This window comes from Meriones unguiculatus, chromosome 15 (assembly GCF_030254825.1).
Source record: "Meriones unguiculatus strain TT.TT164.6M chromosome 15, Bangor_MerUng_6.1, whole genome shotgun sequence".
NCBI classification, from domain to species: domain Eukaryota; kingdom Metazoa; phylum Chordata; class Mammalia; order Rodentia; family Muridae; genus Meriones; species Meriones unguiculatus.
Window position 1 is genome coordinate 37,977,620 of NC_083362.1, and position 26,844 is coordinate 38,004,463.

The window sequence follows — 26,844 nt, forward strand, 5'->3', positions numbered from 1 at the left end:
GTCACACAGCTGGTCCTTTTTTCTTTAATTTTCTTTTCTCTCTCTCCATTTCTCCTTCATCTCCCCTCTGCCTGCTCTTTTTTAGGTATCCCAGAGAGCCTTAATAAATAATTGTTCTAGTTGCATTTCTGTTATTGTGATTGAATATCTTGGCTATGGCAACTTAGGTGAGGAAGGTTGTATCTGGCTTCCAATTCCCAATTGCAGTCTATCATTAAGGAGAAGTTGAGTCAAGAATTTGAAGAAATTGGGAGGAGAGAATGGGGGGCTTCAATCATGATGTACAGTGAATAAATAAATAGAAAAATGAAAATAAATCCATATTTATCACCCTGCACAAAAGTAAAGTACAAGTGGATCAAAGACCCCAACATAAAATCAGACACACTAAATCTGTTAGAAGAAAAGGTGGGGACAATCCTTGAACTCTTTGGCATAGGAGACAGCCTCCTGAACAGAACACTAACAGCACAGGCTCTAAAATCGGCAATTAATAAATGGGACCTCATAAAACTGAAATGGTTCTGTAAAGCACAGAACACTATCCACAAAACAAAATAACAGCCTACAAACTTGGAAAAGATTTTCACCAAGCCCACATCTGACAGAGGACTAATATCCAGAATATATAAAAACTCAAGAAATTAAACACCCCCCCCAATATTCCTATTAAAAAATGGGCACAGAGCTAAACAGAGAATGCTCAACAAAGAAATATTTAATGGTGAAGAAATGTTAAAGAAATGTTCAACGTTCTTAGTCATCAGGGGAATGCAAATCAAAAGAACCTTTAGATTCCATCTTAGACCCATTAGAATGGCTAACATAAAAAACTCAAGCTAACATAAAAAGCACATGCTGTAGAGGATGTGGAGAAAGGGGAACTCTCCTCCATTGCTGATGGGAATATAAACATGTACAACCACTCTGGAAATCAGTTTGGTACTTTCTTAGAAAATCTGGAATAGTTCTACCTCAAGATCCAGCTATACTACTCCTGGACATATATCTGAAAGATGCTCAACCATACAACAAAGACATTTGCTCAACTGTGTTCATTGCAGCTTTATTCATAATAGCCAGAATCTAGAAACAACCTAGATGTCCCTCAACTAAAGAATGGATACAAAAATGTGCTACATTTACACAATGGAATACTACTCAGCTATTAAAAACAAGGTCATCATGAAATTTGCAGGCAAATGGTGAGATCTAGAAAAGATCATCTGAGTAAGGTATCCCAGAACCAGAAAAACACACATGGTATATATTCACTTAGAAGCAGTGAGTATCCCTGCTTATATAACATAGGATAACCACACTAAAATCTACAGACCTAAAGAAGTTAAACAACAAGGAGTACCCTGGGGAAGATGCTTAATACTCATTCAGAAGAGCAAACAGGATAGACACGTAAGTGGTAGAAGAAAGTGAACAGGACAGGAGCCTACCAGATTCCTCTTAAGGACTACACCCAGCAGGGAATTGAAGCAGAAACTCACAGCCAAACATTGAACAGGGAGTCTTATGGCAGAAGGGTGAGATAGAAAGACCCAGAAGGGACAGGAGCTCCACAAGGAGACCAACAAAGTCAAAAAAGGCAGGCCCAGAGGGGCCTGCAGAGACTGATGCATCAACCAAGGACCATATATAAAGAGAACTTAGACCCCCTGCTGAGATGTAGCTTATTACACACTGCTCAGTCTCCATGGGGGTTTCCTAGTAAGAAGAGGAGGGGCTATTTCTGACATGGAATCTGTTCCTGGCTCTTTGATCACATCCCTGGAGGGGCAGCCTTACCAGGCCTCAGAGGAAGAGGATCCAGGCAGTTCTGATGAGACTTGATAGGCTGGGTCAGATGATAGGGGAGAAGGACTTCACTTAGCAGTGGGACTAGGGGAGGGAAATGGAGGGAAGGTGGAGGGAGGATGCAACTGGGAGGAGATGAAGGAGGGGCTACAAGAGGGATACAGAGTGATTAAATTATAAATAATAATAATTTTAAAAGAACATAAGTAAAAAAGAAAACCCCAGGGGAGTTATTTGAAGAACTGGTCACATCAAATTCACAGAAAAGAACAAAGAGAAAAGAATGCACCCATGCGGCTGTTTTGTTTCTTTCTGCTGTAATCAAGCTTCTATCTACATAGTTCAAAACTCCCTGACTAGGGAATATTGCTGCCCGCCGTGGGTTGTGTTTTTCTACATCAGTTAATATTAGGACAGTTTCCACAGGCATGCCCACAGGGCAACTTAATCTAGACAGTTCCTCAAGTGAGGCTCTCCTCTCATGTGATTACAGGCTGTACCTAGTTTTAAATTTAAAAGTAGCCATCATAATCTGGGATGGCTTGAACTTCTGAGCCTCCTGCCTCTGCCTCCTGACGGTTTCGTGTAGGGTATGTGGCATCACGTGGGTGTTAGGAGGTACTGAGCATCCCCAGGGCTGGCTACTAAGCTACATTCCAAGTCCTCATAGTCATCTAGTAATATCATTTAAACATACTATTACACGATCTTATTACACGGCGGAAAATAATATATACAAATATCCTTTAAAACATGCTCATGAGAATATCACAAACAGTAACAGTTAACCATGGTTAAATAACAACACTGAAGATTAGCATTTCCTTTTCATTTTGTCTCTACCATCTTTCACTGACACTAAAATTTATATCTCAAAATTTTATTATTTTTAGAATCCATGAGACACAAAACCAAGATTTCAGTATGCAAACATTTTTGAGACATAGAAAATTGAGCAAAATGACTTATAAATTGATCTTTTGAAAAGAGCAACATAATGGTGCACTATTCATTTCTCATTAAGAAATTTATACCTTGTAGATTTCAAAAGAATAGAAAATTGGAAAATGATAAAATTTGTCAAATTATTTAAAATAAAAAATGACCCTTTAAGGTTTACTTCATATTCTACCTCCTTTCTAAAATTCTCTCAACTGGCTACAATCCTGCCATGAAATGTTCTTTCCTGCAGGGCATGCCATGCTTAGGCACTGAGAATTCCACTTGTGCTTTTCTTCAGGCCTGAAGAGTCCACACCTGCATGTTTTCATCTTCTCCAGAGAATATAAAACCATCCTCAAGAACAAGTGATCACTTCAAATATTAATTTCTGTCCCCACTGTGCTGTAAGCTACGGATATATAACAAATATTTCGTGATGCTCATTTGTTAACAAAGGCCAAATGGGGAATTCCACCCAGGGGAGTGGACAATGTTTTGTGTGTCTGTGGTTTGTTTTTTAAGGGAAATCCCAAAGCCAGATTATGTGTAAGAAGGAACAGTACGCAGGGTGCTGAGAAGGCAATCAAGACAGAAGGACAGCGTCTCGGACTAATTTTTCATTTGAAAAATAGATTGTCTCCTGTTCCCTAGGCTGTCTGCTGCTGAGCATAGCTGAGCTTCTGTATCCAGAGTGGTTCATTAAAATATGGTCCCTTCAGCTCAACATGACTCATGCTTATGATGAAGCAGTGATTCTGGGAACTAAATGTGCTACTTTCGTTATGCTCGTGACACTCATGCAAAAACATAAAACTCAATCTTTAATGAATTCATATTCAGTTTATGCGATTAAATAGCTTACCTCCTGCCCTGACCCTCACATTTAATAAAATCTGGTAATCCCAAGAGCTATCATAGGAGCCCTTTGAGCAACAGCCTACCCTAAATGCTCTATCCTAAAAGTTTGTATATCTGTTTCAAGAAAATAAATAATTTACTGCCCATTGTTCCTCTTCCAATGCCTTTGACCTCATTGCCATATGTCACCAAATTCTAACATGCTATCATAGTTTTTAGCTTTTTTCACTTTTCTACTCCCAGAACTTGAACAAAGATCTGGTATGCCAACTGTAGAATGAATTAATGAATGAATGAATGAAAGTTGCTAGCTAAATAAATATTTTGGAGATATACAAGAGCGAACTGAGGACTTAAGATTTTGCTTTTCTGAAAGCAGATGTAATGGAATGCAATAAGCCAAAAAGAACGCTGAATCCGCATTGCCCTCTGCAGCAGGGCACAGGCTTCGTGGCTGACAGCAGCCTAGCATGCAGATATTTTCTATTGTAATATCACCGCCTGGGAAAAGGATTTTTTTTTATTTGCTTGTTATCTGTTTTGATTTATTTTGAGGCAGGGTCTTGCTATCTGGTTCAGGTTGGCCTCAAACTTGCCACCTCTCACTCCAGTCCCCCGAGTGGTTGGGTTACATGTCTGAAATATCACACCCAGATCAAATCAACAGACTGCTTTCTAAAACACCGAGAGCCTTATATTTCTGAGATCAAGCAAGTTTATGTATCTGGGAACTGGAGGCTTCACAAAGTGCTGGTAAACATCACAAAGAGCTCAGCATCAAGTCACAGCTAAGGCTATGATAGGAGCTGCTGAATAAATATTACTAATGGTTTGTAATACCACTTTGTTTGGTTCAAATACTGTTTACTTTCTTAACTACTTTCCTTTAATATCTGTATTATACTTTCTACACAAGTAATATAGGCTTAAGATACGACATTTTCTAAGATTTACTGACAAAGCCGTTAAAGCCACTCAGCTTGGCTTTTGGTACAATGCTGGACTAAGGAACTCTCCTGGAGAGTGAAATCTATTTAACTTATGTATGAACAGAAGGGTCAGCTGTACACTTACCTGCAGAACCACAGAGCCACGGCCACAGGGACAGCAGCAGGGCAATGGAAGTAAGGGAAATGCCTAGACACCAAACTTAAAAAGAGATCTAACTTCTTGTGGAACTCAAGCACATACAATCAATGAGACTTCCTTAGGTAGAAGACATTTTGTTACAAATGCTAAATCATGTGTAGGACCCCAAATGTGGTCTTTGCACAAGGCCAGGGGGGCTCTAACGTTGATGTCAGGTATGCTCTGTGATTTCACAGACTCTGTATATTGCTATGGTAGATAAACTTGTGTAAGATACTGTCCACAGAACAGCTTGTTTTGTTAAATTTATGTCAGCTAAAAGAAGCTACATGGAAAAATAAAGTCGTGATACAGAAGGAGGAATTGTACAGCGATGCTTTAATAATCAAACACTAATGAGGGAATAGTGGGCAGGAGGATCACAGACAGAAAAAAAGTCTTTGCCAGAGAAAGCAACGAGAAAAGAGCTACGCCCTGTGGGAACTACAGAGCTATTAAAATCTGAGAATCCAGGCTAAGGTCATCACTCCATCATGCTAAAGGCTCATCAACCACAGGACAGCCATTTTATTGCTAGGAAATTGCTAGACAATTGTGGCGTTCACCCTGAGCAAACAGTGTAAATGCCTGGGAACCTTTCACCGTCTTTCTGCATCCTCTTCTATCTCACCTCACATTCTTCTCCCCTTTATCCCTTCCTCTTCCACGCCAGTGTTCCAATCACTGGGAACTGTGAGCAGTTATTTAGGTGAAAATTCTATGACATATGTGATTTCATATTTAATGTCCATCCAGAGGCAGGCATCACACACGTTCTAGTTTGGACATTCAAATTTGTTAGACATAATGTAAGCCATTAGTCAGCTGTCTTGACGCAGTGATAATCTGAGAATCAAGTATGTGGGCCTGTCAAGAGACAACTGCGTTCTTCTATTGTGATGAAGAAAGCACACTCTGGAAGCTTCCTCCCAGTTCACTGAATGTGCATTCCCTTGATCATGAGTTTGCTGAGGGAAGAGCAGAGCCTTAGGCATCCTTGTGTCTGAAATAGGATGGATGTTCAACAGTGGGGGAGGGAAGCAAACAGACAACATCCTCCCTTTTTATTTTCTGAGGACACATTAAATGCCCCCAGAAAAGTAAGATGAAGCGGTGCTTGGTGCCAACATCTAGAGGTTCTGAAATAGTGTTTGGAAAACTGCTGTCATCTCAAAGGACAATCCTAAACAACAAGCTCAAAGAGGAAACAGTGGTAGAGTGATGCCTGCCTGCGCACTGAGTCCTTTGCTGTTTTGGGTAAGACAGAGCTAATAAAGATCTGCGTGCCTTTCAGAATTCATTTCATACAAACTTAGTGACATAAATAGCCCCAAGTATAAATTACTCCAGCCTTTATGTCCACAGCTGTACCTCAGTGTTTGCCTTATTATGTTGACCTACAGTCATCATCACAAAACACTTTTAGACTAAATCCTGTGTCCACTGTTCATGGAAGGAAATATTTTGGTGACAAATCCAAGGAAAGAAAACTTTTAATATGTTTTAAAGCTTCCACGTTTCAGTTACCTGAACACTTCAACCACAGTATGGCGATTAATTAGCTAAGGACTTTTACACACTTGAGATTTACAACTTCAGACTATTTTTACTTTTCAACCAGAAGAAATAACTTCTATTCCAAACACTGGTAACTATTGGCTTTCAAGTGAAAAAACGGCTCCACCCTTCAGTGTACAAAGTCACAAAATTAACTTGATGCCAACCCATAAAATAGGCATGATATGAGCTCCCCCTACTGGTGCAACACTATTCCCACTTCTGGAATCAAACAAGAGTCTTAGCTTCTGGGAATAGCTGGATAAAAAAAGAATTGTAATTCAGAATTCAAAAGAAGGAAAAGCTAAAGGAGTTTGTGTAAACCAAACAACAAACCAATGAAACATAAAAACACCTCTCCTCACTTTAAAATAATCTCCATGAAAGACAGCAAATGACACATTTATAAATATTTGAGTCAACCTGAAAGCCAAGAGTGAAATAAACAAATATCACTCTCAGGACGCCCATGTCCGCATTCGCATTCAGACAGAGCAACCAGCAGGGCTTAATTGAAGTGATGCTTACACATTGACAATGGATCCCCTCCCTTAACAGCACATGAGAAACGCTGTAGGCTTTAGAGAAATAAAATAAATTATGTAGCACCATGGAGGCTGAACAAAGTCTGAGGGCCTTGGGGTTTTCTGCACTGGGAAATGACTTTTCTATTGTTATGTGAACTGGGACACGGAAGGTGAAAGCTGTAAGTTTTATATTTCAAGCCACTCAAATTAGTTGTCTGCAGAGCAGAAAAATCCAATGTGCAAGAATCAATGATAAATATAGGTAAAGTGCTACTGTGGGGACGTTCGCAATAACAGCACAGAGGAAAAGCAACAAAGGTGTTGGGGCCGATATGGTGTTAGAGAGAAGATGCAGGGAAAGAGATGGCTCTCCCACTCTCAGTCAGCAGAAGGGAGCTGCTTCATGGTATCTGCTGTATTTGTACGGCTGCAATTTGATTATAACTGATTCTGTTATCACAATCTGTTACATATCCTACATAGAATATAAATACATAAAGCCATTTAAAAGCCAAATTACTGAGCTCTCTATTATTGTGTTTTACCTTTTACTGCCATACCAGGGATAATACTGAAATGGTATAAATTTCAAGCAGTAAATGAAAAACAAAAACATTAGTATACACAGGCTTTATTGAAAAGCAGCGAAGTGAAAACTCCCAAGCATATCAATGTGCTTGCCTCTCAAAGTCTGAGAAAATTGGCTTCAATGAATATAATGGGCTCCGTGCATGGGCTTTGATTCTTAAATTATGACCTCTATGAAGCATGTTTGTGTTTTAAAACTAAACCTGCACGTTGGTTTATGTTGAACATGTATAGAAGATTTGGGGTGTTCAAATAAGATGAAGAGGTTATTACCGTTCTTCCTACCCTTTTCCAAATTCTTTCTTTCTGAGACAAGGCCTCACGTACCCAGGCTGGTCTAGAAATTATTGCACAGCTGTAGACGATGACTTGAACTGTGTCTGCCTCCTAAGCATCCCCATACTTCAGTACTTTGGTAAGTAGCACTTGTTCACACCCATATTACCATATAAATGTATAGAAAGTTACCTCCTCAGATGCCCTTTTGCCAGCCCTCTAGATGTTTGGGATTGCCCTACTGTGTTTCACTGTGGTAGTCTTTGCACTGCTGTCTTGCTTCCAATATTGCCTCACATACAATTAATTCTCCACATGGAGGCAAGAACAATAGTTTAAATACATGATTGGCCTTCAAACTTTTTCTGACGCTGATCTAAGTACAAATTTCTTACCAGTTCTCCACTTGGCCAAATACTTTCTGCTCAATTGCTGAATTCCCCTTTGTCTCTGATGTCCGCTGGGACCTCGGACAGTGTGTTGGTTACTTTTCTATAACTATGGTAAGACCCTATGACCAAGGCAACATACCAGAGAGAGTTGATTTGGGTTTACACTTCTGGAGGGAGAAGACTCCACGATAAGTGTGGGCAGCATGGCAGCCACAGCTGGGAACTGAGTGCCCCTCGCGAATGACAAGCAGGAGGCATAGAAAGCAGACACAAATGGGCATAGCTCTTTAAACTCTCAAAATCCTCTTCCAGTCACACACCCTTTCCAACAAAGACACACATCTTTAGCCTCCTCAATCAGCACCAACTATGAGCCAAATACGGAAATGCCCAAGACGACAGAGGCACTGAATGGGGATGACCGCACTTAGGAACTGGGCTTTGGTCCTGAGCATCCTGCCTTCGTACCTTTTCCTGCCATTTTTCCTTCTCATAATAAAGTTGTAGTTTCATTCCTTTCCCAAGACAGAGGATATGTGTAAGTCAGACAGAGGATCTACACACACACACACACACACACACACACACACACACACACACATTTTTAATCAATGTTTCTGAGTGCCCCAATCTGAAGGCAATATTCCTATTTGGAGCACTTTTCTATTTTTTTGCCATTTCAATAACTTCAGAAAGTATTAAGCAAGCATTCTACTTTCTTTCATTTGGTATTATACCAGAGGGACAAAAAAATTGCAAGTGTTTTCAAAAAACATTTCATTATATGCGTAGATTCCATATGTTAAGAATATCAGATGGAGCCCATGGCAGCTCGGTATCCAAGTGGATTCCCTAGTAAGGGGAACAGGGACTGTCTCTCACATGAACTCAGTGGCTGGCTCTTTAACCACCCCACCCCTGAGGGAGGAGCAGCCTTGCTGGACCACAGAAGAGGACATTGCAGCCAGTCCTGAAAAGACCTGATAAGCTAGGGTCAGATGGAAGGGGAGGAGAACCTCCCCTATCAGGGACTTAGAGAGAGGCAGGGAGGAAATGAGGGAGGGAAGGTGGAATTGGGAGGGAATGAGGGAGGGAGCTACAGCTGGCATACAAAATAAATAAACTGTAATTAATATAAAAAATAAAAATTTAATTAAAAAATAATGTTAGAAATATTACTTTATAATTCTGAAATAGAGATAAACACTACTCAGAAAATATCAAGAAGATATATCCAAATTTGGAGAGAGAGTCTTGGAGCTGGAGCTATGGCTCAGTTGGTAAAGGGATGGATCCCTGAGCCCAATCCCAAGCACCAGATCTGGAGAAACAAAAGCAGGAGGATTCCTGGGGCTTTGCCCACAGGTCACTCTAACTGAATTTGCAAGTTCGAAGTTCAGTGAGAGTCTGTCTGAATATTGAAGTGGGAAACAACTGAAGAAGATGCCTGGCATTACTGACGTCAGATTACCATGTACACAAGCACATACCTATGTGCTATCATGCCAGGCTTAAGCATATAACCTCACAAAAACTGGCAGCACACATGAGCCTGCACAGGTTCAAGCTAGCTGAGGTCGCAGTGCTGAAAGGGGGAAAGTTGACATGAAACTATCTCCAATTACACATGTTTGAAAAAGAAATAGTTTCCTTTAATGGTGTCTCACTGGTTATATTAACCACACTTAAGGTAGGTACCCTGCCCAGCAGTAGATGGCCAATGCAAATGAATTCAATGGTAGTTTTGTAAACTTTTTGTTGTAATATCACCTTGTTTGGGATTTTTTTTTCCATACTAGTCTTTTGGCTGCATATTATGGTTTGCAATTTCATGTTTTTATAGGTTTTGTTTGTGTGTGGGTTCCTTGTGCTTTTACTTTTTTTCTTTTTTATCCTGGTTTCTTTGCTTTTGGTTTGTTTCTTTGTTTTCTAATGAGGAAGAGAAGGAAGAGACTGGTGGGGAGGATCAAGCAGGAGTTCAGGGAGGGGAAAACCATGATTAGAAATATTGTATAAAAATTAGTTTCAATTAGAAAAAGAATCTGCTAGAAAACCAGTTAGGGAAAAAGAATTTTTTTCTATGTATACATAAAGAAACACAGATAAGTGTAAATTTAGTTCCTTGTTGCTCCTGTTCCCAATGGTCTTTGGACTGTGCAGCATTTCCTATGTTTGTCACTTAGAAAAATTGTCAAATGTGGGAGGAGAGAGGGGTTTAGAACCAGGATGTAAGATGATTAAATAAATAAATGAAGAAAAAAATGTGAGTCTCCAACATCTGCCTTTCTGTGTTCTCATATACGGTCTACAAACATTCAAAAGAGCCATTCAGAATTCTAAGCCACTTCGGGTCCTTCTTGGTACTGCATCCCATGCAAACACCTCAGTGGGGGAAAAAATTGCTGTGTTTCTCCATTTCATCAAGGTATTGGTTTCTGGTTGTCAGGAAGAAAAGTCTTGCAAATAAATTATCTGATAATCTTCAAAAATGAATTTTGTTTGTGTTTATTTGCTTTTGGTTTTGAGTATTTTTCGAGCAAACAAAGAGAAAAAACACGAGATTGGGTGGGTGGGTAGGGAGGTAAGGAGGGTCTGAGAGAAGTTGGGAAAGAGGAAAAAATAGGATCAAAATAGTGTATAAATTCTTTTAAAACTGAAATATTTCTTCATATCTTCTGAATGCACACACACACACCTACACACACACACACATAAACACATACACAAAGACACGCAGAGAAGAGAAAGATTGAGAGAGAATTAAGCGAAATGCACCATCCTTGCTGTGAGACGTCTCAGTCTCACACATGTGAGTCAGGCATAAAGTGATCAGTCATGTTCTTCCCTGCAGCAGGATTATCAGTGCTGAAAGTGTGAAATTCCAGGCCAAGTGCACACACTTAGCCACCTACGAGACCTTAAAAAGGAGTCAAGACATCAACTTTCTTCACCTTCATGCACATGGACAGACTCTGGTGGAGCAGTGTCCAGAGGCTTTTGTGTTCCTCAGAACCTTCTGAATTTCCTGGTTAGGGAAAGTTGTCTAGCTAGACTCACTCTGCACACTAGATCATTGATTATGACAATTCTATTTAGTATGAGTGAAACCTATGCTTCCTAATGAAATACATTCTGACAGCATTAAATGCTATTTCTTATGAGTGACAAAAGTGTGTGTGTGTTGGAAAAATTAGGGGAAAATATATATATTTTTTAAAACTTAGGTATTACAAGCAGAGCAACAATCAAATGGAGAAATAAGTATTGTATTATTAATACAGAAAGAAATGTCAGAAGTTAAAGTGTATAAAGCCAAAATGGTGTTTGCAACTGTGAAACAACTTAAAACTCTACCTTTTTGAATATCAAAATATTGAGCACACTGCTTTTTTGTGACATTTCATATCAGAAAGTTCTCTGCTGTAGTTGGAATTCTTCTTCCAAACTTTGCTTATTTTGTTCTCCTCAGGTATCCTTTGTATCTAAGCCCAGCATCACAACCTTGCTCCACTTGTTTATGTGGTGGAGGGAGATTGACAGAAAGAAAAGCATGAGGATGGGGAACATGCCTTGACTTTAAGTTAGTGGACAGAGCTGCAGAATGCCTGAGGTGGAGGACAGAGGTGTGCTCTGTGTGTCCATCCATCTACACCTAGAGCCTTAGTTAGCAATGTGTGGGATGCATAACAGTGACACTCTATTTCTGCATACATCAATTAATTACAGCCACTGCTCAGCCAGCACAGTGACCACGCCATGACATTCATCAGACACCTACTGCAGCCCAGGTCTTGTTTTCTCAGGTTCTGCTGGTAGTCTTTACTTCCAGTCTGAGGATGGCGACATGGCTTATTCTAAGATGGCTTATTCTAAAATAATGTGTACTCGATTCTCACTGGCATCATGCAGATGCTCCATTGGCCTATGTATATATCTTTTCCTATTTTGTAAGTTAAAACAGAATCTCACAGAGTGCTAGACTTTCATTAAATGGAGAGACTGTCTGGATGTAAGTAATATCCAATGCTTCATTTTCTAAGTAATCTTATTTGGTTGCCAAAGTACATTCATGTAAGGTAATCAGGGTAGTTCTATGAAAACCCAGAAGGTAGCCTTACTTGCCATTGATTCAATGCCAAAGTAAATGAAAGCATCAAGTGGATTTCCAAGTGATGCTATTTTTTTGGCCAAAGCCATTTGGTATTTTAATAAGTAATTTGGATATTGAATGAAGTATTCACACAGGGCAAAATCATCTCAGTTACCTCCAAACTAACTAACTAGAGTCCCAGAATAACTTCAATTATTTTTCCAGCACACACTGCTTGTAGAAAATGAAGTAGATCACAAATGAACAGGTTTACATCCTGGTACCAGGCCCTGTGCTCTTCAAAAATAAAGAAAATGTGAGGGAAATGGAAAATCAACACAAATGTGTTATGGAGGTACCATTGTGAAACCTATTTCTTTGTGTGCTACCTTAGAAAATAACTAATAAAAATATAATTTATGGAACATAAATAAATTATAAAAGGTAGACATCCAGTTTTTGCAAGGTTGTCCTGGGGTTTCCTTGACATTCTTAAGGCCTAGGTATGGAAATTGGTGCTTAATTTTGAAGCTGGTTTACGTTTGTGCCGTGCTCATGCCTTATTCCCCAGGTTCTTCTTTGCTATTTATCTTCCCCATAAAGAGCATGGCTGTAATGCTGTGCTCAGATAAAAGATACTTGTAGAGAATTAAAAAAAGAAATTTTGGAAGGAAAAGTATAGTAATGCTTTTGTTACTGTTTTTCAATCTATGAAGTTAAAATACATCTATAGTTCTTTTATTATAACAAGTCCTTCATGTTTAGCTCCTCTAAAAAAAGAATTTAAATCTGTGCAAGGGTCTTAGGTTATCTCCATGTCCTTGGTTGGAGTATGAGTCCCAGGAAAGACCCCTGTGCTTAGATTTTTTGGTTCTGTTGCTCTCTTTGTGGAATTCCTGTCCTCTCCAGATCTTACTGTTTCCCATTTCTTTCCTATGATTCCCTGCACTCTGACCAAAGGTTGCCCATAAGTCTCAGCATCTGCATTGATAGTCTGCAGGGCAAAGTCTTTCAGAGGTCCTCTGTGTCAGGCTCCTGACTTGTTTCCTCTTTTCTCTTTCTTCTGATGTCTATCCTCTTTGCCTTTCTGGATAGGAAATGAGGATTTTAGCAAGAGTCCTCCCCTGCACAGATGTAGCCCAAGGCAGTTCAGTATCCAAGTGGGTTCCATTGTAATAGGAACAGGGACTGTCTCTGACATGAGCTGATTGGCCTGCTCTTTAATTACCTCTCCCTGAGAGGGAAGCAGCATTAACAGGCCACAGAAGAAGACACTGCAGCCACTCCTGATGAGACCTAATTGACTAGGATCAGAAGGAAGGGAAAGAAGACCTCCCCTATCAGTGGACTTGGGGAGGGGCATGCATGCAGAGGGTGGAGGAAGGGAGAGATTGGGATGGGAGTGAGAGGGAACCACAAGGGGGATACAAAGTGAATAAAGTATAATTAATAAAGAATTAAAAAAATAAAAAAAGAATTTAAATAAACTGGGTCAATCTATGTGAAATGTAACATTCAGAAATGTGGGCATTTTTAAAGTTAGTGTCAAGATCTTGGTTATCTTAACGAACTTTTCATAGGTCCTCATAGGTCTTGTGTTGTGAACAAGGTGCATTTACCTCATTCAGCCCCCAGCACAGTCACACACAGACTGCTTCCATGAATGTGGTTGTAGATGCAATATGGAACTCAGACGTAGCCCATGGCAGTTTAGTGTCCAAGTGGGTTCCATAGTAATGGGAAGAGGGACTGCCTCTGACAGAATCTGATTGGCCTGCTCTTTGATCACCTCCCCCTGAGGAGGAAGCAGCCTTACCAGGCGACAGAAGATGACAATGCAGCCATTCCTGATGTGATCTGATAGACTGGATCAGAAGAAAGGAGTGGAAGACCTCCTCTATCAGTGGACTTGGGGAGGGGCATTCGTGAAGAAGGGGAAGGGAGGGTGAGACTGGGAGGGGAGGAAGGAGGGGCTTTTGGGGGGATTCAAAGTGTATAAAGTGTAATTAATAAAATAAAATTAAAAAAAATTTAAGAAAGTGGGTCTTAACAAAACTAGGATTTATTTTAAAATTTGTTTTCATATAAACTTTGTCTAAATGTTTAGACTTAAAAGCTAAAACCCCAATTCATTATTTTCCTTTCAAAACTGGTGCAACTGTCCTTCTAGACCCTCAACAACCAAAACTTAGAGGTCTAAGCTAAACAAATAAAAGGACAAAAAGGATAGCCAAGTAGTGAGCAAGAAAGATGGCTCAGTGGTCAAAGACTCCTGCCCCTGAGCCTGATGACCTGGTCTCATTATCTCAAGTCCATGTGATAGAAGAAGGGAATCATCTCCTGTAGGTTTTCCTCAGACCTCCCCAGGTGCACTGTGGCATGGATACACGCACACATACTCCCACTTCACATACACACACATGTACACACACACAGTATGTATAATTATATATGTATAATAATTATTATATATATAATTAAAAACAGAATGTCAATATTTTGGACTTTGTTCTCCAAGGTCAAAGAATCCTCTAAAAAGGTTCCTGTAAGTCTGTTAAGTTACCTATCCCTTGATCAGAATCCACAAAGACCCACAATTTCGTTTAGAATGTGAATGCTATTTAAGCAAATATATGAGAAGGATTTGTAGGACAGGAAGGAACATCAACGGGGCACAGAATGAAATCAATTGATGCTGTTTCTCCACTAGTGAAAAAAGAACATTGATCAGCCAAGTCTAAGGTGGAAAAGATGAACGTCACAGTTGGAAAGGAAGAAAATGGACTGATGTTGGAGGTCTTTGTATAACCTGACTCGTTGCCTAAGTTTTATTCTAATGAGGATGGACAACCATTGCTGAGTCTGAAGTAAAAGAATAATATACTTATATAAGTATTTTCTAGTGTGCTAGAAGAAATGTTTTAGGATAAGATGCCTGGGAGCAGCCATTCCTGCTAAGAAGCTTTTTCCAGTAGTACAGACAGGAGATGCCAAGGGGCTAGCAGGGAAATTGATGGAAGGTCTGGAGGCATAGATCTGAGAACTTCTCACAATAGGAACTCCAGGGTGTGCTGATTTATACCACTGAACTTGTTGTCTATTTCTGCCACATCCTGGCATACAGGAGTTCTCTTAGTGAAAAGCCAAGGAGTTTCTGGAATTGATGCCTGGACATGGGTGGGCAGCCTAGACTTCAAAGGAGTGTGAATATGAGCTTCCAGGATGTAACTATTTCATCTCACCCCCTATTTAAGAGGTAGTAAAATTACTTTTTCTAGTGATTCTTTTTTTTAAACTGCCAGCTGTGTTTATTTTTAATTATATTTTAAAATAACACCTACTTTCAAATATAACCACATTCAAGCTGCCTTTTGAGTAACTGAACAAAATCCTCAACACTGTAAAACTCTCTAAGTCTTAAGAATTAGGCTGCATGACATCATCAGGGGCTGGAATTGATGGTGCTTTACAGTTCAATGTGTCATTAAGTTGCTGCCAACAGCATTTAAGTCAATATACAGAAATCCTATTTGCTAACTGATTTATTTTGCTTTGTGTGTCATGGTCTTTGCAGTGTCTGGAAGGATGCTTACTCTGTCCCTCACTGCTTACTCACATGACCTCATAAAATTTCTCAGCAGAACCAGGACCAAGTACAACTACAGCGTACTATTTTATGTAAATATAGAAATGATTGCCTCTTTTAAGTGATAGTACCAACAAGCCATTTTGCCTGCTCCTTTTACCAAGGGAAGAAATTGGTAGAACAGTAGAAGAAATTGGTAGAACCATTAGCCATGCTCTAAAATAAAAGTAAAAATCAGAGGAAGAAAATGCAGCCATTCCTGATGAGACCTAACAGACTAGGATCAAAAGGAAGGAAAAGAAGACCTCCCCTACCAGTGGACTTGGGGAGGGTCTTGTGTGGAGAAGGAGGAGGAACAAAGGGGTTGGGAGGGGGAGGGAGGGAACTACAGGGGGGATACAAAGTAAATAAAGTGTAATTAATAAAAAATTAAAAAATGCCAACTGGAAAATGAGAGAAAGTTTACATTATAATGAATATTATTTGACCAGGCAAGAATAGACCTAATTGGAATGATTGATCCACAAAACAGCTTCTAAGAGCAGTGAGCCAACATTTTTTAATATGCAGCTAATTATCTTATTTTTGTCTGAGAGAGACCACCAACAAATCCACAATTACAAGTTTTGTTTTTGTTGTTGTTCACATTGTTTTGTTTTGTTTTGTTTTGTTCTGTTTTGTTTTGTTTTCAGAATCAGACAGATAACTGAGAAACACTAAAATAATTCTTCAGGCTTCACTTGTTGAAACAAGATGCTAACATCTTTTAAATATATTGTTTTCTGTCTATTCCTGGATATCTTTTAGAATCCCTCAGCGAAAACAAGTGTGTAATTTGCCAGAGAAAATGAAATTGTTCTTTGTTAAGTACACATTGGAAATCATATGGTACAATATGTATGTACATCTAGTTCAGTTTTTTAAAAAAGCAGTTTTTTCAAATTCAAATTTGAATCCAAGTCAATGTAATTGGGCATTGCAGCACACAGAGACTTTCCTTTGCCTTAAACAGTGTCTGGAAATAAGAGAACTTTTCTGCTTGCTTAAACCTATCAAATCAGGAAAACTGAATCTTAAATAAAACCTCCAATACAAAAGAACGTTATATTTGATGAGAGCAAAATCTAGGATTTTAGTCGCGGAAGACAATATCCGTCAGAACAGTACCAGATGGGTATGTCTAAGACAGACAAGGAGTCCTCCAGAGGCTGCAAAATATATCACAGCCTCTTCAAAATCAACGCTAACTAAACAACAGAAACTTTACCCTTGTTTCTAAAATAAGTTTTATTTTATTGTTTATTTGTGTGGCTGTGTGTGTGCACAATTCATCAAAAAGTGAAGAACCTCCTTAGGAGCTGACGACGGTTCAACATTCTACCTTTCTCATTGTTACCCAAACACCTTCTCATGTTCGTTCACTTACAGCCTTGATTCTAGACTAGTCTAGGTATGCAGTGCTTCAGAGCATTGGCACATGTAGTCATCTTCCTTGTATGTCCATCCCTTCCTCATCAGCAAGCTTTGCTCCTCCAGTCCCTTATGTTAACTCCGCCCTCCTGAACCACCCCAAGAAAATAGCAACCCATCCACTTTCATTACCCCTGCCTTCCCCTCCTGAGCAGCACTCATGTGCTGCATTCTTTATATATTTGCTTACTATTTTTGTCCCTTCACAATAAGTACATTCTCAAAGGATGGGAATTTTGTTGTTATTTTTTTTCCTCTCCATCACAAATAGTAATATAATCATATTATATTACTTTTTACCCCTGTGAGTGTTATATTCGCAGAGCTCACAGCTGAGTCCCTTCTTATGCTAGATATGTAGCCAAAGAAAATCATCCGGCTTAACACACTAGCCTTTGTGCATTACCCTGTGAGAGATGATCAATAGTAAAATATGGAGGCCCAATATTATCCCAACTGAGGACAATTTGCAGAGTCTATCTCATCTTGGGAACTTCAAATGGGCTGTGCCCTGGCTTTTATCTCACTGTACCAATTTAAGGTATTTTTCTTCTTATCCTCATATCCTTCCTTTTTATAGAGTCTATTATTCAGAGGCATCATTCACTCAAATTCACACACACAAATTTTAACCTCAAGGTTCCTTTCGCTAAAATCCCTGCCAATCACAGATAAAGGAACAGATCTAAGCATGCTCAGGGTAGTATGGCTAAACAGTTGAGTGTCACAGTCCACACAGCCCTGAGATCCTGAAGCTGTGCTGTGCCTTGCCATTTCATCCTCAACTTCCTAATATATTTCATCAAAAAATTAAAGGCTACCCAATACTATAGAGAGAAAAATTTTCAGAAGATGAGATGAGATGGAGAACACGGGAAAAGAAAAGGAAAGGAGAGGCAGCAATCTTATGCCATGAAGTGATAGTAATATGGAAAACACACAACAACATAACACATCCACATTTCATGTTCTGCGTTGGGCAGGTGAATTCAAAAGAAAAGGTGATAATGGAAAAGGATAAGAAAATGGGATATTAAAATTTTCTAGGAGTGTTTGTAAAATTTATAATTTATATAAACAAAAAATAAGGTCTGCTATAGTTATTGAAAACAACTGCTATGAGAGGTAGAATAACGATAACTTTCTTCCTCCTTGAAGTCTGAGGCCTGGTAGTTAACAGAAACGCTGAGGCTGAGCCATGGCTAGTATGGCCATCCTCATCTGCATCTGTGCATTCACAGGCTATTGTGTTCAAATAAATTACTTTGTAAACCGTAAAACATTTACAAGTAGGTACGTTCACTGATTTAGCTGAGTCATACTTGGACATTGGTAAGAACTGGAATACAATATCCTACCTATTTTTAAACACATTATTCCTAAAAATCACATAGTCACTAAGAAAAATGTCAGTGCTTACAGCCCTGAGGGGACTGTATATAAGAAAATATATTTCTTGTAAATATATTGGGCAGCCCACATTGGAGTCTCTTCCACTGTTCTTTATTTGGTTTTCAGTGGAAGCAATATGCCTGCCACTTAGCTTTAATTACAATTTTTTAAATCAGTTTTCTTTATTCCCTATCTTGCATAATCATAGTTTCTTCAGATTTTTCTCATATATCCCATGATTCAACTCTGTAGTTTCTGTTTCTTTCTAGGTGCAAAGCAGTCTTGATAAATATAGGAAACCAATGGATTCATATTATTATCATAGAATCAATGCTATTGTTATTGTAGTTGTATTGGTATCTAGGTATATATACACTATGTATCCATGCTAATGTAGAACTTGCTGTTGATTTTCCATTCTCAGTTTTTCAACATACTAGGACCACAAGCTTGTACTACCACACCCAGCAAAGCATCAATCACAGGCTTAAACTACTAATTAAACAACCTGTTATTCCAATTAAACTCTTCATAGAAATTATGTTCTCAGAGCAGATAGGAGTCAGAGCAAAAGGTAGCAAAAAGTCCTGTAACTCCATTTCTAACTTCACAGAGTTCAAAGTCCTTTGCTTTAGTTTATTGTGATCATCTTCCCCTAAGTGGTATGAGCCTGTTTAAACAATAAGATGAATCACTCTCCAAGGAGACTGAGAGTAAAAAAGAAAATCTTGATAGATACTTTTCAAGCCAATTAAAGATCTAGACTGCAAATCTCTGGATGCGGATCCAAAACCACTTCTTCCATACTGCAATGCATGATTAATTTTATTTCCCACTAGTTTTCATAAACCCAATTGGATCACCTAGAGAAATTTGTAGCATTCATTTCACTTTGAATCTAGAACTAGAAACAATCTAGAACTTTGAAACCATCACTGTTCTATTGTAAGAAGAGTATGTTTTCTTTTTAAAACGGTATTTATGTGAAAACAAATTACGCTCCACCTGTGCTCATAGCAAAGGCTTCTCCCTCCTCCATTTGTCTTTTCCACCATTTTCATTGTTTTTCCCGTTCTGTTTACTTCTTATGTTTTTCCAATGTCATCATCCATTATATACTCTTCACTCATGCTGCTTCTATTTCCTTATTCTATCTCCATATTCTTTGTTTTTGAGGTAAAGAGAAACATGAACTCCAAGCCACAGATGCCTGAGATAAGGTTTCAGTTGAGGTTTAGGTGGCTGCGTGCTCTTTTCTACGCAGAACAGCAGGACTTAAGTGTGGGAGATGAAGGAAAGGATTGTTTCTGCTTACTCTCTGTATGAATTGCCTTGGAAGACCTCAGACCTTGTGCAACTGGGGAGTTTCTTTATTGAATTACTCTTCTGGCTGCACCTCCTTACCATTGTTGTCTGTCAGACTTTGGCTGCAGTGTGAACCCAATAGGGGGAAAATCATTGCAAAGTAGATTGTGCTTGCCAGACTTCACTGTGACAGTAACTAAAGAAGGCACAAAAATACTGTTGAGGCCAGGAAGGAGTACAGCAACAAGGAAAAGAAAATTACTTACTCTTCCATAAAGGCGTTTTATGAAATGAATATTCATTTCTTTTATCCTCAGTGTATTTAACATTTTACTTCTGCAGGGGATCATTCCCTTTTATAATCAGCATCATAACTTTTCCCATTGTATGCTGAGAGGAGAACTAGTATGTGATCTCCTTGAGCATAATAAAATGCTCATGATTGGCATACAGATGCCAGAAATCTTGTCACAGTGCCCAGGTAATACTAGACTTCAAATAAACCAATTCACATGAGCAAGGAAAAGACTACTTATGAACATCTTTCAAGTTCATAACCATAGTAGACCAGTTTTTATCAACCAATTTGGTCAACAGTAGTGGCTGAGAGATTTATATTTTGTTTCAATGCAATCCATTCTTTTTTAAGCAAAATTGTGTATGAAGTAAATGTTTTAATTATGGCAAACCTGAGGAATATTATATAAAGATAACATAACTAACAAAGAACATTTTTCACTAAGCAAGAACAAATACCAACTGAATTTCTACTTTATAATTATCTTTTTTCTTTTTTTTAATTTATTCTTTATTAATTACACTTTATTCACTTTGTATCCCCCCTATGGTTCCCTCCCTCCTCCCATCCCAATCGCTCCCTTCCTCCACCCTCTGCATGCATGCCCCTCCCCAAGTCCACTGATAGGGGTGGTCTTCTTTTCTTTCCTTCTGATCCTACTCAATTAGGTCTCATCAGGAGTGGCTGCATTGTCTTCTTCTGTGGCCTGGTAATGTTGCTTCCCCCTCAGGGGGAGGTAATTAAAGAGCAGGCCAATGAGCTCATGTCAGAGACAGTCCCTGTTCCTATTACAATGGAACCCACTTGGATACTGAACTGCCATGGGCTACATCTGTGCAGGGTCTTAGGTTATTTCCATGCATGGTCCTTGGTTGGAGCATAAGTCTCAGGAAAGACCCCTATGCTCAGATTTTTTGGTTTTGTTGCTCTCCTTATGGAGTTCCTGTCCTCTCCAGATTTTACTGTTTCCCACTTCTTTCCTAAGATTCCCTGCACTCTGCCCAAAGGTTGCCCATAAGTCTCAGCATCTGCATTGATAGACTATAGGGCAGAGCCTTTCAGAGGTCCTCTGTGTCAGGCTCCTGACTTGTTCCCTCTTTTCTTCTTCTTCTGATGTCCATCCTCTTTGCCTTTCTGGATAGGAATTGCAAATCAAAATGACCCTGAGATTTCACCTTACACCCATCAGAATGGCTAAGATCAAAAACTCAAGTGACAACACATGCTGGAGAAGTTATGGAGAAAGGGGAACCCTCCTCCACTGCTGGTGGGAATGTAAACTTGTACAAACACTCTGGAAATCAATATGGCGCTTTCTCAGACAACTAGGAATAGCACTTCCTCAAGATCCAGCCATACCACTCTGAGGCATATATCCAAAAGAGGCTCAAGTACACAATAAAGACATTTGCTCAACCATGTTTGTAGCAGCCTTATTTATAATAGCCAGAGACTGGAAACAGCCCAGATGCCCCTCAGTGGAGGAATGGATACAGAAATTGTGGTACATCTACACAATGGAATATTTCTCAGCAACGAAAAACAAGGAAATCATGAAATTTGCAGGTAAATGGTGTGATCTGGAAAAGATCATCCTGAGTGAGCTATCCCAGAAGCAGAAAGACGCACATGGTATATACTCACTCATATAGACATATAATATAGGATAAACCTACTAAAATCTGTCTACCTATAATTATCTTAATATTAATCACTCTGACATTCATACGAACTATACAAATACTAGTTATAAATTTAACTTACCACCATTCATATTTATTATTAATCTAGTTAAAAGTTCTCTTAGAAGCAAGGTGTGGCTTTAATATCAGAAGATGAGGCTGAGGCAGGAGGATCACATATTTGAGACCAGGAAATTTCCTCTCAAGAAAACATAGCAAGTAAATTTTCCTGAAAATGTCGAACTCTGCAGTAGTGCGTGTTGGCTAGGTGCTTCCTTGCCCTCATGGAATAAAGGCATACCATTGCATGTATGGCATGTATCTCAGATACATATTTAATTCTCCAAATACTGCAGACCTTTCAGAAAATGTTATTAAGAGCTGACTGCAGATTTTGCCGCCTGTACAACAGGACAGCACATCTGCAAATATTTTAGTTGTTAAGACTGGGTTTCATTTTGTGGATTTTTTTTTGTTTTGTTTTGTTTTTTTATCTTTAGGAATTTGATGAGAATATAAGCAATCCAAAAGTATTTTGAAAGGGAATGAAGGAAAATATTAAAAACCTTCTGTTTATAATATAGCTTAAAGATACCGAAAAGCTGAAAGGACTCTCTCAGCACCCACACAGCCCTACATCTTGAGAACAGGCTGCTTTAATACTTTTTCTTCCTGAAGTATTTGTTGCCTAAGGAAGTCTGTGGGTAGCTAGGAGGTGCTCATTCCTCCCCCGTACACCACTTTTGTATTTACAACACTAAACCTCCAAATACATACTTATACGCACTTGAGTTGCTAATCACATTCAGTCACGTTCTCAAGTGCTTAGGAGTGTGGTCCACGCATTACCTTCTAGCACACAAAACAGCAAGTTATAGTTTATCCTGAATGTTTTTCAAGTGCAAACCAATTCAAAGGAATGTTTGATACTGATGATCCTTCAAATATGTTTGAAAGGACACAGAATGCCACAACTCTTATGTTCAAAACTAAGAATGTAAATTTACTTTTTATAAATTTTCTTGAACACAAGAACGAGGATGCAAACACTGAAGTGCGTAAAGCCACCCTAAACAATCATGTGGGGAGATTGTCCCTAGCTCCTCTGCAGAGCTCTGAATGGATGAACACAAGGTGAAGATCCCATATTGGAGACACAGTTAAACACATTTTCCTAACAAAACAAATGAGTTCAAAAGTTTGACCTGAGCAGTAAAATAGCTAACTTCCAAAAGTGTCCAAAATGTTAATTTTGTAAAACCTTTATATCCATTTTATGTATGATAAAAATTTCCTAAATCATAGTAAGTAATGCTCTGGGTAAATGAGTAAAGCTTAAGTTTTTCTTAAAATAATCATGTCTAATTTTCTTTGCTAATATGATACTCATCCATTTACAAACAAGCCAATCTAAAACAAGTAAAACTGATTCATCTAAAAAATAAATTTAGCTATGATGGTTAACCATTTCATTTATGGCAAGTTACACACAGCAAATATATGTAGGCATATTTGTTTATTTCACTGGTCATATCAATGTACTGCACTTGAGACTCACGTGAACTTTCTATCAGATAAGGTGTTATAAACACAACCATCAACCTTCCAAAGTCCTTGCAAAGATGACCTAATTCCTACATATTCCCTTTAGAACAGTCACAGCATGTTCAACCACTTATTCATTCCAAGGAAGATCCTAGGTCCACTGAAATCTTTCAGGATCTCTTAATAAAAAGGCACTCCACTCTAAGAACCTTAGAGGCAGTAAGCCAAATCCATTTTTGCCAACCCAAGGGCTATGTGACCCAAACTTGAGTTTATCTTTGTCATTGTAGTCTCTAAGCTGTTTGGTATCTTAGAATAAAGAGTTTAAACAGAATTTGAAGCTGTTAGTACCACAGAATACAATAACATATAAGCTGGGGGGGGGGGGGAGCCAATCTGGCCAACATCCCAGTTTTGTTTCTAATTTAAAACTTTTATTCATATTGCTAAATTTTTCAGAACATTTTTTATTTCAAAGATTGTAACTTGGAATTCAAAGCAGCAGTTGCGACCCTTTGGCAAACCTCTATATCCAAAAATATTTACATTACAATTTATAACAGTAGCAAAATTAAAGTTATGAAGTAGCAATAAAAATAACTGTATGGTTGAGGGTCACCACATCATGAGGAGCTGTATTAAAGGGTTGCTGCATTAGGAAGGATGAGAACCACAGATTCCAAGGGTTATATGTCCTATTTCTTAAAAGCCAATATATTTTTTGAATCGGTTTGGTCAGATGTGCTAGTTCCTGTCTGAAGACCTAATATTTGTGAGACAGAAGCAGGATAAATGTGCTGAACTACACATCAGCCTAGTATACTTAGTGAGTCTGTCCAGGCTGAACTGATTACAAACTGAGGTTATCTGAATAACAAGAATAACAAACAGATCTTTTTTAAAAAGCCTAAAAAATAAGGCATCTATAACTGAAAGAAAGAGTTAAGAAGAAAGAGAGAGTACAGGTGAGAGAAGGGGAAAATAAAGTGGGGGGAAAAAGCTGTTTCTTGTGATATATCCCGCTAGTTTTGAACCATGTAACAAATGTCATACTTGTAAGAAGAAAATTATTTCCGTTAAAAGCAAACAGCCTTATTCAGGTCACAGGAGAGCACAAGGAACCAAGCGATTCAATCTAAAAGTAACAAGGAAGGATGGCTTGGCTTGGCTTCCATTTTCTTATGCTAATATCAACGACTGGAAACTACCTGCACAGACAGCACAGGTTGTTACTTAAAAATCAAGACAAGATGCATGTTGGTTGGGAAAATCAGGTGGGGGAGAGAGGATGGTGAAAATTCAGCATGACAAAGAAGACATTCTGTGTGCAGTGGATCATTTTTTGTTTTCATTATAAACAAGCTAGCAGAAGAACAATAGTTGTTGGGTGAACAGTCGAACAGTTAGTCTCAACAGACTAACTGCCAGATTAGTCTACAAAGGAAGCTAAATGCTCAGAAACTGTACAGAATTTTGCATAGAAAAAAACTTCCTACCAAAGCAAGATTTTTAAAACTGGACTGATTTTTAAGCACTTCAATGGAGAAGCTTCTGCTGCAGGCACTGCTGTTTTCTATCTTTAAGATTGAATTTGTTTCCCAGGCTCTCCCTTTTAAAGCCTCTGGGAAGCTTTCTGGAGAGGACTATATTCATCACCTAGGGAGGAGGCGCAGCTTGATTTCTTAGGAGTGAAGAAAGCCTGTTGAAATAGGAATAGCAGTCCAGAGCTGTGCTGTCAAACAAGTCTGCATTTGAGTCTTGACTGCTGCTTAGCTTTAGCCTTTATGGGATAATATTGAGCTCTAACGTGCGCCTCTGTGCTCTCCAGGTGTAGCTTATTTGAATTAGCTAAGCCTTTCTCCCTGTAAGGCTCAAGTTTCCCAAACTACATAAAGTATACAACATTGAATGGTTACCTTCCTGAACACAAAGCTTTCCTTTATTTGGTTTCATCACATTCTTTATTTACTCAGAGTAATTATTTTATATAGTCTGCGAAATCATTGAAATAACATTTATATTTCAAATTTATTTTTATTTTATTAATCTTAGATATATGCTGGGTTTCATTCTTTACTTGTGATGCGTATAGAAAAGTGGCAGTTGGGATTTCATTTGAAAAAGCATCTAGGATGTTTACAAGGGCATTTAATGTAAAAATAAGGTATTGTAAGCACATCTGATGGGACTTGTGGAGCTTTTACCTCTCTCATTCTTTAAAGAAAATGAAGTAATCAAAACCTACATTGTAGCTGCCTGGGCGTAGTATGATGAAACACGCATGGCTTTAATCTCAGTGTTCACGGGGCAGAGAAGTACCTCTGTGAGGTCAAGGACAGACTAGTGTGCACAGAGAGTTCCGGTTTGCCATGGCTCCACAGTGGAGCCTGTCCCAAGCCAAGCCAAGCCAAGCCAAGCCAAGTCAAGCCAAGCAACAAAAACAGATCTCCTTTTAGTAAAATTAACTTTACGTTGACTTCATCAGGAAAGAAAAGATAATAGCAGGTTGCCTTTTACTTAGTTTTTGTTGTTACCTTCTTATTTTTATGAACTATCAGTCTTTATTTAAACTTAAAATTCTGTTGTAGGAAGTTGCTTATGTGCTGGTGTAAGTACAGGTGATTGAGGACACTATTACGTACTTAAAAACCAAATATTTAAACATTTCTTTCTGTCTTATTAAATACTTGTCTAATTTTGTATTTGGAGGTTTTGGCACTGTTTGTATCTGTTTCAAACTTAGCACCACACACAAGCAAGTGCACCAAGGAGGAGGATGAAATGAGATGGCTGTGATTCATGAATAGACCAAAAAATAGGCATGGCATATACAGTAACTAAGCTAGGAGGACAACTGTTCATGTAGTTTTTATTTTCTAAAATCCAAACTTTAGGTTTCTCTTAAATGCCTGCTTTGGAAAAGTATAATAAGTACCCACAATAATACAGTGAAATGTTCAAATACAGAAAGAGAACAGCTCCTACCTCCATCTCCAGATCCTGATCCTGCATCTGGGAAGAAAAAAAGAAAAGCAGTTCATAATCACTTGAAAAATATATTAAACAATGAGGTTCCTAAAAAATAATTAACTTTTATTACAATTTGTTTACTTTGTATCCCAGCTGAAGCCCCCTCCTTCATCGCCTCCCAGTCCCAACCACCCTTCCTCTTCTCCCCTTATTCCCTTTTCCTAGTCTTCTGTTAGGGGATGACCTCCTTCCTCTACTTCCATCTGACCCTAACCTATCAGGTCTCATCAGGACCGGCTGCATCATCTTCCTTTGTTTCCTGGCAAGGCTGCACCCACCAGGGAGTGGTGATCAAAGAGCCAGCTAATGAGTTCATGTCAGAGACAGCCCCTGATCTCCTTACTGATCTCCTTACCAACATGGAACCTG

At 38.8% G+C, this 26,844-nt stretch overlaps 1 protein-coding gene across 1 annotated transcript in view; it reads right to left on the reverse strand.

The window, feature by feature from the left end:
* The window catches only part of Tmeff2 (transmembrane protein with EGF like and two follistatin like domains 2), a 261,295-nt gene that overhangs the window by 217,582 nt on the left and 16,869 nt on the right, over window positions 1-26,844 (reverse strand). Inside the window, exon 4 of the mRNA XM_021631291.2 lies at window positions 26,431-26,457. Within this exon, the coding sequence (XP_021486966.1) occupies window positions 26,431-26,457 (27 nt within the window). The remainder of the gene's footprint in view (window positions 1-26,430; window positions 26,458-26,844) is intronic.